The sequence below is a fragment of the Lissotriton helveticus genome, chromosome 8 (genome assembly GCF_964261635.1).
Source record: "Lissotriton helveticus chromosome 8, aLisHel1.1, whole genome shotgun sequence".
NCBI lineage: Eukaryota > Metazoa > Chordata > Amphibia > Caudata > Salamandridae > Lissotriton > Lissotriton helveticus.
Genome location: NC_136069.1, coordinates 151522224 through 151535381, shown reverse-complemented (window position 1 = coordinate 151535381; position 13158 = coordinate 151522224). Strand labels below are relative to the sequence as shown.

The 13158-nt window shown below is 44.4% G+C and overlaps 1 protein-coding gene across 1 annotated transcript in view; it reads right to left on the bottom strand.

Moving 5' to 3' along the window:
* The window catches only part of TMPRSS3 (transmembrane serine protease 3), a 232240-nt gene that overhangs the window by 133493 nt on the left and 85589 nt on the right, over positions 1-13158 (bottom strand). The window contains exons 4-5 of the mRNA XM_078658856.1: positions 9686-9802; positions 116-239 (exon numbers count right to left, since the gene is read on the bottom strand). Of these exons, the coding sequence (XP_078514982.1) occupies positions 116-239; positions 9686-9802 (241 nt within the window). The remainder of the gene's footprint in view (positions 1-115; positions 240-9685; positions 9803-13158) is intronic.

Below are 13158 nucleotides of genomic sequence, written 5' to 3'. Positions count from 1 at the left end.
AGCACTGCACGCAACAATACCTCACAATTTATTATCGCCACGAATATTCACTAAAAACAACACAAAATATCTCATAGGAGACTGTACACGAACGTAAACGTCCCTGTTGCATTACCTTGCATACCCTAACTGCTTACATGTCAAGTTTCCATACAGAGCTTTCCAGTCATCTGAACAGACAGTCCTCCAGGAACCGGAAGTGAAAAGCTGGAGCACCGCATTGCTTCCACTCAAGCGAACTGAAAGAGCAAATAAGTGCAGTCAGTCATTTACACTTAACCACTGCTCACAACATTGCATGCTCAAAACAACACATGTATTGAAATAGGAGTCCATAGGCTACTCCTTCTTGGTTTCTGAACCTTTTGTCTGTAACTCTTACATAACCTTTTGGTTTGTCTCAAAAGGTCATACATGGAGGCAAGTGGGCAACTGGTTAAACAAGGTTTAAGAGGTAGTGATAGGGTACTGAAGACATCAAGCATTTTAGCGCTTCCCACCTTTTAAAGTCAGTGTGTCTGGTTGCGAAAGACCTATTGTGAGCTTATCAGGAACCCACAGTGGGCTAACAGCCCACCCATTACTTACCAGTGGTTGTGTTTACTGTCACTCTCATTTGTTTGCTTATTATTTGATGGCTTGCACTCCTTTTCTTGCGTTTATGCCTCCCTGGAGTTTACCATCGTTCAACGAATTTTGTTGCGCGCACCGCATCGCATTTGGAGATGCAGTGCACGCAACGAAATTCGTTTTATTTATTTATATGTTTACTAACCTGTAAACCTCAGTTATCCATAGTTTACTACCCCCCACCATGCCTCTCCCCCTCCCCACGTCACCGCACGGGTACCGACCGCGGCTGCCATCTTTCCCATCCTATTAATTGGGTGACTTATATCCTTACACTGCCTGCTTATAAGGAACTGCTTTTTTTTCTTTTTGGTCAATCAGTCTATAAGAGACCATGTGTTTTCCATCTTTCTCTCCTGTGTGCTTCTCCCCTCAGCAAATTTCTGCCATCTGTGCTCTATGTTGTTCTCTCCATCCTGTGTTGCTCGCTCTCTCCTTTGCTCTACCCCTCATGTGCTACTTTTCCTTTATTCTATACCCACATCCAGTCCATATTACTTCCACCCAATGTTCTCTCTGCACGTGCTCCTCCATTGCCCACTCCCATCCATGCGGCCCTTCTTAAATATATTCTAACTTTTTGGGGGGCAGGGAGCAAACTTCTGCCCTTCTGGCCTAAAAAAGCAATTTGCACTATTTCATTTTATTATTTTACCCATTTATCTTGAATGCACGTCAGTTGTGATATTGTACTGTCTTTTCTTTTTTTTTTCATTTGTACAATGCTATGTTGCATCTAGGAAGATCATTAGCACACCCAGTAGGTTCGAAAGACAAGACTTATTGGTTTTACCTATGCTTCTTAACTTTCCTTGTTACCACATATAGCTTTCCAACCATAAAGGTCATATGATTGGATCAGGCTATACACTGAGCCACTGAAAGAACGCGATTCAGCGGGAGCTGCGTTTTCGGCATAATTATAGATTTGTCACATTTGAAACATGATCCATCATCTTCTGCATAATCTTCATATTTTAACAAAAAATATTATGTTTCTAGTTCAAACGGGTCAAAAGTTACCTAAAATGTAGCAAAGCTTTTTGCAGCACACCCAAGAAGGCCCTTCACGAAAATTGCCTGGTCACCTTTCAGTTGCTTATTGATGTGTTTGGGTTCAACTGGTGCTAATGAGGTGAAACCATTACCTATACAGTGTTAACATGAGTTAAAATAACAAAATAATGAAGTAATACCATCTAAAATTGTGCTGCATTGCGCTGCATAGTTTGCATTTTCATGCTGCATAATCCAGTCAACACTGCCACATAATTTGGTCCTACTCTGACACGTAATTGCTGAGGCTCTGGCTATAAATTATAGTTCTCCCTTTTCCACTGTTCGTATGTTTCACCTCGACTCAGCCTTACTCAACTATAAGACCCACCATGGCATAATTTTAAATTTGGCCTTCTTGCAGTTAAAACAATATTTTGGTGGAGTCCGCACCTTGGTCACACAGACGGAACCCAGACCACCGAATGTAAAGATGCCCTCCTCGTGGCAAACATTTTTCTGCCTAAATATCTCCTACATGTATCGATCCAGCTGCTTCGAGGGGAAAAACTTTGTAATATCTGGTTTGCCTTCCTAGGCTGGCGTGGCAAAACTGTCCCACGTGTGATTTGTAGGAGGCCCGTGTTCAGAAACTGTATACCAAATGTCCCCTGTGTGCTGGATGTTTTCTCCACCAAGGGAGTTGGGATATTTAACCCCATGGCTGCGGCGCGAATTCCGCTGCAGCGCTGGGGGGGTGGGGTTGAGCACGGTGCTGCCATGCTCGTGACGGAACCACGCCGTCATGAGCCACGGGCGGCGTGAGCTCATGACGGCGTGAATCCGTCACGGCCCAGCCCGCTCATTAGTTCTCCGCACAGGTGGGGAATTAATGCCGCAGCATGACGAAACCACTCCGTCATGAGCACACACCGCCCGTAGCTCATGACGGCGTGGTTCCGTCATAAGCACGCAAGGGGTTAAAAGTATTTTTCTCTGTGACTCCCATTGTCGCAGACAGGAAAGACGTGAATTGCAATGCTGTAGGAAGGTCCAACCTTTGTAGGGTGGTTTTTCCAAACTATTACTGTCAGTGAAGGATGTTTCAGATGTGAGACCAGCGTTGGGTCCACTTTTGAGGACACTGATTTCCACTCTAAACGGAGACGGGTGTCCACTTGTGAGAAAATGAACATGAAAGACCTCAGAAATTTGATGCAAATAATATTTATTAGAGCTTGCCGTTCACAATATATAAGCAAATCTCAAGTGGCTCCTTGATGTATATATAAAACGTGCTTCGCCTTTTACTCCTTCAATAAAGTAGGATGCAAGAGCCCTTGTAATACTCCACCGCCAATGAAAATAGAAAAGAGTGAAAAAGCTAAAAGAATTTCTCCTAGAGTTTTACATTGTAACTGAAGTTACACACACATACACACACGCACACATGAATGGGTACACACATGCGCACACAAACACACAACATGTGAGTAGTGCCTTTCTAGGGTATTTCAGCTTCGCGTTTTATGGTCTTTGTTGGGTTGTACTCGTCTTAGGTGATATCCTGAAAGAAGAAAGATGAAGGTAGCAATACCCCTGTCAGGATCACATAATCTCTCCCTTGTGTCCCATATACTTGACTGAAAGTAGCAGGAAGGAAGTTATTGGTATCATTGAATAGTTTGAGTTTGTTATGCCAAATGAAAGATTCCAGAAATTATTGCAGCGGCGTCATATGTCGTGAAAGAATCCGGGAAGATAATAGAATATTTAATAGAAGGAGAGGAGAAAGAGCTAGGAGATTTTGAAAAATATACTAAAGAATGGAATGGGAATGGTGACATCAGAGAGTCTTTCAATTTGCACCATATAGTGGTAGGTGAAGAGTTATCAGCATTCATATGAGGTAATACTTGCTTCAAGACAAATGCAGTGTGATATTGTTGAAAATGTGGGAAGTTTACCCCACCCAATTCTTTAGGTTTACACAAGGAATTTAAGGAAATACACACTTTACGCCAACTTCATAAACAAATTCTATTTAGTGATTTAAAGAATTTTAGAGAAGGTTTTATCTGTAGAAAATACAGATACAAATTGATGATCAAGAGCATCATCATCTTCATGGTGTCTAGCCTAACCCACCAAGACAAGAACAAAGGGGACCATGTTTCAGACATTTGAAGAATATTATGTTGGCCACCTTCTACATTAATTTGAATCTTTTTTTCAATGGCGGTGGAGTATTTTATTCCAAAGCTTTTAATATATTGTGAGATTTACTTAAGCCCTGTGCTAACAAACATGTATTTTAAACGATATTTATTAAGGGGGAGAACCTCATATTTTGAGAAATGTAATTTATATCTGGATAAATCAGCAGTAGATGATAAAATATTAGCAAAAACAGGTACTAATGTTTTCAGAGCCAACAAAAAAGGAACTACATCATCCGCATAAGCTGTGAATTAAATTTGAGCATCCTTGTATCGGAATCCATGAAAAGAAGAGGAGTGGTGTAGGGTGTGAAGAAAGGGTTCTAGGGACAATATAAAAAGCAGGGGAGCAAGCGGACAACTTTGTCTAGAACCTCGTGAAAGAGAAAAGTAAGAAGATTGAATATCATTAAGAAATACTGAAGTCTTTGGTGATGAATAAAGAAGAGCAATATAAAGTCATGCCATTCAAGAACGCGCATCATAAATCGCCAATGGACACGATCAAAAGCCTTTTCTGGATAACAAACTCATCAAACTATCCAATTGTAAAAAATTTTAGAAAAATGGGTGATCAAGGTATTAATTCAGGTCGAACAACTAATGTGTGGAATGACTCCCCTCTCTTCATTGGATATTCAAATTAAATTTGGTCTTTCTTCCACCTGTACTCTCAAATATGAGTTTCTTAAGGCTGCCCTTTTGCAGTCTATTTCCCAGCAAAGGCAATCTCCTACTCTCTCTTTGCCTCCTGAACCAGTTCATCTTTCCCCTGACATTAAAGCATCTTACATATATAAAAATGTTGGACTACATATCTTCCTCTCATCCAAAATCTAAAACTGAGTTAATATGGAAGATAGACCTACAGCATTCCTTGTCTTTAAAAATCTGGAAATTAATTTGGAGGAAAATACAACATACCTCCTGCAATGCTAGTACTTCACAAATCCTCTATTATTTATATACTAGATTGCATATCACTCAAGTTTCTTACCTCTAAGTTACATGAGATGAAAAAGGATTTGTTTTGGTCGCCTCTTACTAATTATGTAAATAAAAAGCACCGAGGCTCCCAGGACTCTACAATGGCCTTCCAGTCTCCATGAACGTTTTGTTTAATATATGAATCATTTTATTAACCAATATAGTAACCATGACACAAGCAATATTATTATATGGAATAAGTAATATTTATTGTAATGATTATTTCTTTCACCTTCCTTTCATTTATTTGCTCTTCGCTCTTCATTTTCTTTTTCTTCCTATCCTTCACCACTAATTATAAAATATAAAAGGCAATTTTATAAGGTACAAAATTATTATATTGTTGTAATTGGGCTATATCATACCTTACATAATTATTTAATTCATTATTCTCTATTGTGCCTCTCTTATTGCTTTCTATTTTCACACAGTGAACTTTGCATTTTACAAGGCTATTCTGTACTTATGTTACTTATTTTAATACAGCTTCTTCAAACTAAAAGGTATTGGTACCGGATTCAGAATCTCAGCATCTCTGTTGATCTCCAACAGGTCTCTACTATAGGGTGGAGAGAGCATCTAAACCTCCCTTTAGGGTGTCTGATAGACCATTGGGTGTGGCTCCATGACCGCCAGCATGCCATCTACACTGATGGCATTCTGCTGTATGAGGCAGCTTCCCTCAAGCGGGATGTAATACCTCAATAGAGAAAGAGACCCTCCACTCCTTGTGCGTTCAGGTTAATGGATAACTAAGGTCTATAAGTACCTGTTGATCATGTGGGGTCTCACAAGCGTTGATCCTGACCAAAGCACTTATGGAATTGGAAGGAGAAGGCGTCCTCCCATTGAATTATGGGTCACCCTACTGTCCACTGAGGCCGCCCTAGAAGCCAGATATGGTGAAGACTGTTGGTTCTTAACCTTTAGTCTTCTGTGGACACCCCATGTATTCATCGCTGGAATCCAAAGAACCCCACTGAGTCATTATTGGAATACAGGGACCACTACTGAGGCCTTATTGAATATCAGGGACCCCGCGTAAGCAAAGTGATTGATTTGAACCTCAAAATAATACAAAAACATAGTGAAACATGCACTCATCAAGCAAAAACACAAATAAACAAATGATGAAATATTTTATTTAATTCACAAATACATATAAAAAGTAAACATTTAAATTGTAATAGTAGGGTTGAGGGAATTGTTATTGATACAACTGGAGAAACATCTTGGTTTATGCGGCATCGATTTCATCTCCGCTTAGAAACATGTCATGGTCATGTGGAGAGATCCATTGTGGTAATTTAAAATATCATTGTGGCAGTTTGTGGGTAAGAAAAGGTCTTATCCGGATCCACACCGCCCTCAGAGGAACACTCATCTACAGACCCCCCCGGGCCTCAGGCTTAGTTCAGCAGTTCAGCGACTCCATTGCCGACCTCGCCAGCACCCACGCACTCGCCTCCATGGACTACATCCTCCTCGGGGACCTGAACTTCCACCTCAAGAACAACAATGGTGCCAACTTCGCCACCCTGATCGACAACCTCGCCAACCTCGGCCTCAGACAACTCGTCACCACACGCACCCACACCGCCGGCCACACACTGGATCCCGTCTTCTCCACAGGCTCCCACGTCGCCTTCGACCACACCACCGAACTCCACTGGACCGACCTATGCTGCATCCATTTCAACTTCAAGAAACCAATCCGGCACCACCGTACCCAACAGCTGCCTCGCCGCTGCTGGAGCAAAGTCACCAAAGACCAGCTGATCACCTCCCTCCCCAAGAACCCACCCACCGACCCCACCAACTCAGACGCCGCAGCCCGAAACCTCAGACAGTGGATCGACGACTGCGCCAACACCCTCGCCCCGCTCAAAAAAAACCTCAACAGCCACGCCAACAAGAGAGCCACCTGGTTCACCAACGTCTCCAGACCTCTAAACACGCATGCTGGAAACTGGAGAAGACATGGCTCCACAAACGCACACCGGACAACCACGCAGCCCACAAGGACGCCACCCGCAGACACCACCACCTCATCAGATTAGCCAAGAGATCCTCCTTCAAAGACCGCATGGATAACAAAGCACACAACAGCAAAGAGCTCTTCAGCATCGTAAAGGAACTCTTCAACACCAGAGCCAATGCCACCGACATCCCGCCCTCACAAGAACTGTGCGACTCACTAGCCATCTTCTTCCAACGCAAGATCGCTGACATCCACGACAGCTTCAACACCACGACCGCCCCGACTACGCCAGACTACACCTCCCCTGTGAACACTACCAGCGCCAACCGCCTGACCTCCTGGTCCAACATCAACGCCGACGAGACACGCAAGGTCATGAACTCCATCCACTCAGGATCTCCGTCTGACCCGTGCCCACACCACGTATTCAACAAAGCAGACGCAGCCATCGCCCCCCAACTACGGAAGGTCATCAACATCTCCTTCGAAACAGCGACATTCCTGGAAAGCTGGAAGCAAGCCTAAATCAACGCCCACCTCTAGAAGCCCAAAGCGGACCCCAAGGACCTCAAGAACTTCCGGCCCATCTCCCTTCTCCCGGTCCCGGCAAAGGTCATCAAGAAATTCGTCAACATGCAACTGGCCCGCCACCTGGAAGACAACAACATCTTGGACCCGTCCCAGTCCGGATTCAGGCGAAACCACAGCACCGAGACAGCCCTCATCGCCGCCACAGATGACATCAGTCGCCAACTAGACAACGGCGAAACATCAGCCCTCATCCTCCTGGACCTGTCAGTTGCCTTCGACACGGTCTGCCATAGCACTCTAAAGACATGCCTCCTAGAAGCCGGAATCCAAGAGAAGGCTCTTGACTGGATCACGTCCTTCCTCTCCGGCAGAACCCAGAGCGTCCACCTCCCACCATTCCAATCCGAAGCCACCAACATCATCTGCGGCATCCCCCAGGGCTCATCCCTTAGCCCAACTCTGTTCAACGTCTACATGGCCCCCTCACACAAGTGGCCCGCCATCACGACCTCAACATCATCTCCTATGCCGACGACACCCAGCTCATCCTCTCCCTCACCAAGGACCCACACACCGCCAAAACCAACCTCCACGAGGGAATGAAGGCCGTAGCCGACTGGATGAGGAACAGCTGCCTGAAGCTGAACTCACACAAGACGGAGGTCCTCATCCTCAGACCCACCCCCTCAGCCTGGGACGACTCTTGGTGGCTGACCACACTGGGAACAGCACCAACACCCACCGACCATGCACGCAATCTAGGATTCATCCTCGACTCCTCCCTCTCCATGTCTAAGCAGGTCAACGCCGTCTCCTCCTCCTGCTACAACACCCTCCACATCCTCCGCAGGATCTACAAGTGGATCCCGACCAAAACAAGAAGATCGGTGACACAGGCCCTCGTCAGCAGCAGACTGGACTAGGGCAACGCACTCTACACAGGAATCCCAGCCAAACACCTACGACGACTACAGCCCATCCAAAACGCCTCCGCCCGACTGATCGTCAACGTCCCCCGCCGCAGCCACCTCACCCCCCACCTGAGAGACCTACACTGGCTCCCCGTCGACAAGAGGATCACCTTCAAGCTCCTCACCCATGCACACAAAGCACTCCACAACGCCAGACCAGCCTAACTGAACAGCAAACTCAGCTTCCACACCCCCACCCGCCAGCTCCGCTCCGCCAGCCTCACCCTCGCCGCTGTCCCCCGCATCCAACTAAACGACCTCCAGCGGCAGATCCTTCTCCTACCCCGCCGCCAAGACCTGAAACACCCTCCCTACCCACATACGGCAGATCCAGGACCTACTCGCCTTCAGAAGACTCCTCAAGACCTGGCTCTTCGAGCAGTAGCAGCACCCCCTCCTCCCCTCAGCGCCTTGGGACCCTCACGGGTTAGTGGCACACTTTACAAGTATTCTGATGGATTGATTGATATATATTGCTAATAGGATCAGTTGTATTACACTTATTGGTTCATAAGTAGTAAACTTCAAGGTTTGCGTGTGGCACATTGGTGTATGACTCAAGACTAGAAGTACGTTTCATTAAGACATTAGGGCCTCATTGCGATGTTGGTCCAACATCGCCGCAGATGTGGAACTGATCGACCTCCGGTCGGTGGTCCCGACACCGCATTTAGGATGGGATCATGTGAGGAGGTCCGGAACCGGCTGCAGCACAAGCTCCCATTGTAAAATGGAAGTTTTCGCACATCACTGTGCCTGCCACATGGTGCAGAGATGTGATGGGGGCACCATAGGTACCCCCCAGGGTCACAACTGAAGACTGTGGATGGATGGGGGCCCTGCTAGCACTTTTTGACAGCCTTTCCATGGGAGAAAGGCCAACATGGAAAGGTTGTAAGAAGCACACATCATAATCCCGACGGCGGAAAAGGGGTCCTTAAGGGACTATGAGCTGTTTCCGACTGGCCAACGAGCTCCTTGAGCCCGTCGGAACCGAGTCGTATTGACCTGACAGTTTATACTCCGACCGCCGACATTGGCGGTGGTCGGAATGTAAACCTACCATGTTGGTCGGTAAGCCTCTGACGAGCGATCGGAGGCTTACTGGCCGACATCGTAATTAGTCCCTTATTAATGTAAGGCAGTGTGTATTTTAATGGTTGAGTACCAGAACTAACAATGGGAAATATATTTTTTGTGAGGACTTCCGTGACAAATTTGAAAACAAACAAAAAACATCACCAAGTAGAATTTTAAGAGTCTTTCATGTTATACAGTGAAGTAGAGTTCTATGATTGCATTATTCTATCTTAATACTTTGAATGCAATTACCAAAACATGCCTTTTATGCACTAGAAAGTAGAACTTACCACATCTAAGCTCATCCTCTCCATCAGGACAATCAGCGACACCATTACACCGTGCCGCCATGTTAATGCACCTCCGGGATGACCTGCACCTGTACTTCCCTGGACAGCTGTAGTAAACTGATAAATTAGAGAAAAACAGTGACCTCTGCAGGCTAGCCACTTGTCACATAATATTTCCCAATTTGCAGTTTTTTTATTTCAAATCATTTTTATTAGGGATTAAAAAAAAGAATATACAACAAAAATAAAAATTACATCAGGTATTGCATCTCCCATTAACATGAATATCATCCATACGGTCAAGACATGTACATTAATTGCACAATTTTTTAAAGATCCCAAGATATTGTTTGCATAATCAAACAATGGCCGGTGTCCAAATATAAATTCTAAGTCTAAGATGCAGTAGCGTTCAAGGACTTAAAATCACGTCATCCTTATGGCTTAACTATTGCCAGGTTTGGTTTTCATAGTCTCCACCATAAACTATTGTGGGAGTTTGTCGTATTCCCTCTAGAGAGAAAAGAAGAGAGAAAGTAAGCAAAACATAAAAGCTGACGGGGGAGAACAGGAAAAGAAAAAGTAATTGGAACATCACAGAGGTCAATTTCCACAGAGGTGATCTCCTTCAACAGACTTCTGACATGTTTTTATGATTTTCTTTGGTGGTAAAGTAGGCATTATACCTGAAACATTGCGCTGTAGTTCGTGGGGGTTTGGAAACGAAGGTGGAAGAGTCTAAGGAGCTACATAGTTTAGTGTGGGGGGAGGGCCATGTGGTGATTTGTAAAGTTAAGTTGTGTGCACCTCTAAGAAAAGAAGTTCTGCCACATCTTGAATGATATGCCTTTGTAATTCTTCCAGTGGCATGAAATGATTTTGCACAACAGGGTCTGCATTAGGTCCAGCAGGTCACGATCATTATCATTTTGTAGATGGGGGTCTAGGGGTCCTAGGAATATGTAAGAGAACTCTCTATTTGGGTAGACGTGAAATGTGTCTCTACCACAGTCAAAGATCTTGTCCCAGAATGCTTGGAGTAAGGGGCAGTGAAGTAACATGTGTGCGAGACCGCCTACCTCTGTGTTGAAGTTCCAGCAGAGGGGGGATTCAATAAGGTTAATCTTGTGTAGCCTGTTTAGCGTCCAGTAGGTTCTATTGCTAATCATGAAATTTGTTTGGGAGAGTATAGGTCATACTTTGTTTGTGAAGGGTGTCCTGTATATGCGTTCCCAATCAAGTTTGATCATGTTAGAATTAGTTTCTGTTTCCCATTTTCCTCATTTTCTTAGTGTGATTTACGGGGTTCTGGTAAAAGTAGTTTGTATCATTTAGATACCATATGTCCCATCTTACTATACTGGGCTAACGTGGAGGGTAGTGAGGTGACTGGCAGCATTATGGGTAATTTCGCCATCTGGTCCTTAAGTTTCAAGAATTTGCAATTCCCTTTTGTGACCAAACCTGCCAGTATAGTGTCTGGCCTTCTATTTGTATATTAGGATTTTACCATAGTGTTGTCATGTTAGAGGTCCTAAATTTGACTTTGGAATGTTTCTCTAACTGGAAGAGAGCCTGACTTGTATTTTGTATGATGTATTTGGAGTGGTGGACAAAGGAGGTATTCCTTGTCATGAACGCGGGTAGGGGGATACCCATGATTGTTTTTTTTTCCACCTCTAGCCACAGAGGTCGATAAGCCAGGTTTTTGATGAACCAGGCCGCTCCCTACTAACATAGGAACGCTGTTTGATAAGCACGAAGGTTTGGAAGGCCTACCCTTCCTTTGTATTTAGCTTGCTTTAGTTTAATTAAAGAGATTCTTGGTTATGGTTCTATTTGGCCTTCCAGGAGGCCTCGATACGCCCCTTGATCAGACTACGTGCTAAATGGGATGAGATTGGGGGTAAAGAGTTAACAGATGTGGAATGGCGAAGGGTCCTGTGTTATCCCAAGAAGATCTCTTGAAACACCCGCCTTAAATATATTCAGTTTAATTATACGCACATGGCCTACATGACCACACATCGACTCAATGTGACATATGGAGGTGAGGTTCGTTCTTGCCCCAGATGCTCTCACCCGGATGCGGACTTTGGTCACATGATCTGGGAGTGTGGTGCCTTGCAACCTTTCTGAGAGGCAATCCTGGGTAAGCTAGCTGAAGTTCTGGGAAGAGATTTACCTCTCACATTACAGACTTGCAATTTTGGTCTTTTTCCTAGGCCGCCAAAGCGTAAGGTGGGGAACAGACTTGTGGACCTAGCGCTGGGACTAGCGAAACGCTGTTACACTGGAATGGAAATCTGCCAGGGGTCCACAGTTTGCGACCTGGCATAGAGATGTTATTGTGTGGGGTGGAGCGGAGAATAGGGCACTTAGTTGGGAAGAATCTAAGGGAATGAGGAAGCTCTCCATGGCTGGCCAATGGAGGGAAGTACTGGCAACCTGGGAGAATCCAGAGAGACAGGAGGAGAGGGAGATGGGTTTGGGCCTCGAATCAGATACGGATGCACACCCAGGGGCGACTAAGCCTGCATCATCTACCGCTATTTGAGAAGGCTTGGGACCCTGATGGGGCAATTTGTCCAATTGCTGAGTGAGTAAGAGCTTACAGAATCTGTGTAACTTGTAGGAGGTGCCCTTATTGGTAGTTATGGACCTCTCACCCATGTGTCAACCCGCTTGTTTTCTGCTGTAATTTCTTTATATAAAATTCCCCCACCACAAGCCGAATAGATGTACATGATATGTATCCCCCTCTGCAAAAGGTCTTTTATTTTTTTGTTTTTTCTCTTTTTTTATTTCTTTTGCCCCAGTTGGGCCATTTGTTTTGGAGTTATTTTATTATCATGCTATTGGAATTATGTTTTTGATAATTGAAGTGGAACTTTGCGAATTCGAATCGTTATTTGGGTTCCCTGGTAGATTGGTGGTTAGCCCTACACTTCACATTGTGAAGTATTGAGTAGGACGGGCCCTGTATTGTGACCTATGGCAAATATTATGCGTTGTGGCTATCCCGATACTTTACTTAGGAATGTTTTGAATTTTATAAGACTTGTATTGCAAAAATTGAAAATGCCAATAAAGATACTTTAAAAAAAAAGAGAGATTCTTGGTTTCTTCCCTTGCCATAGAAAATTGTTGAGGGCCTTGTCTATTTTCAGAAGGACGTTTTCAGACAATCTCATTGGAAGCATGCTGATTAGATAGTTAATGAAGGGGGTAATCATCATCTTAATTGTTTCTATTTTACCCCACCAGGACAGAAAATTTGGTGACCATACCTTCAGTAGTTCAGTGATTTTTTCCAGCAATATATTTTCATTCTCTTCTAATGTAGTAATGAAGTTGTAAGTAAACTCCAGACCCAAATATTTTATTGTGCCTGTTTGCCACGTCAGGCCTGACTACCCTATCATTTCTTTATTACCTTGATTATTAAGCAACGTGACTTCTGTTTTGTCTTT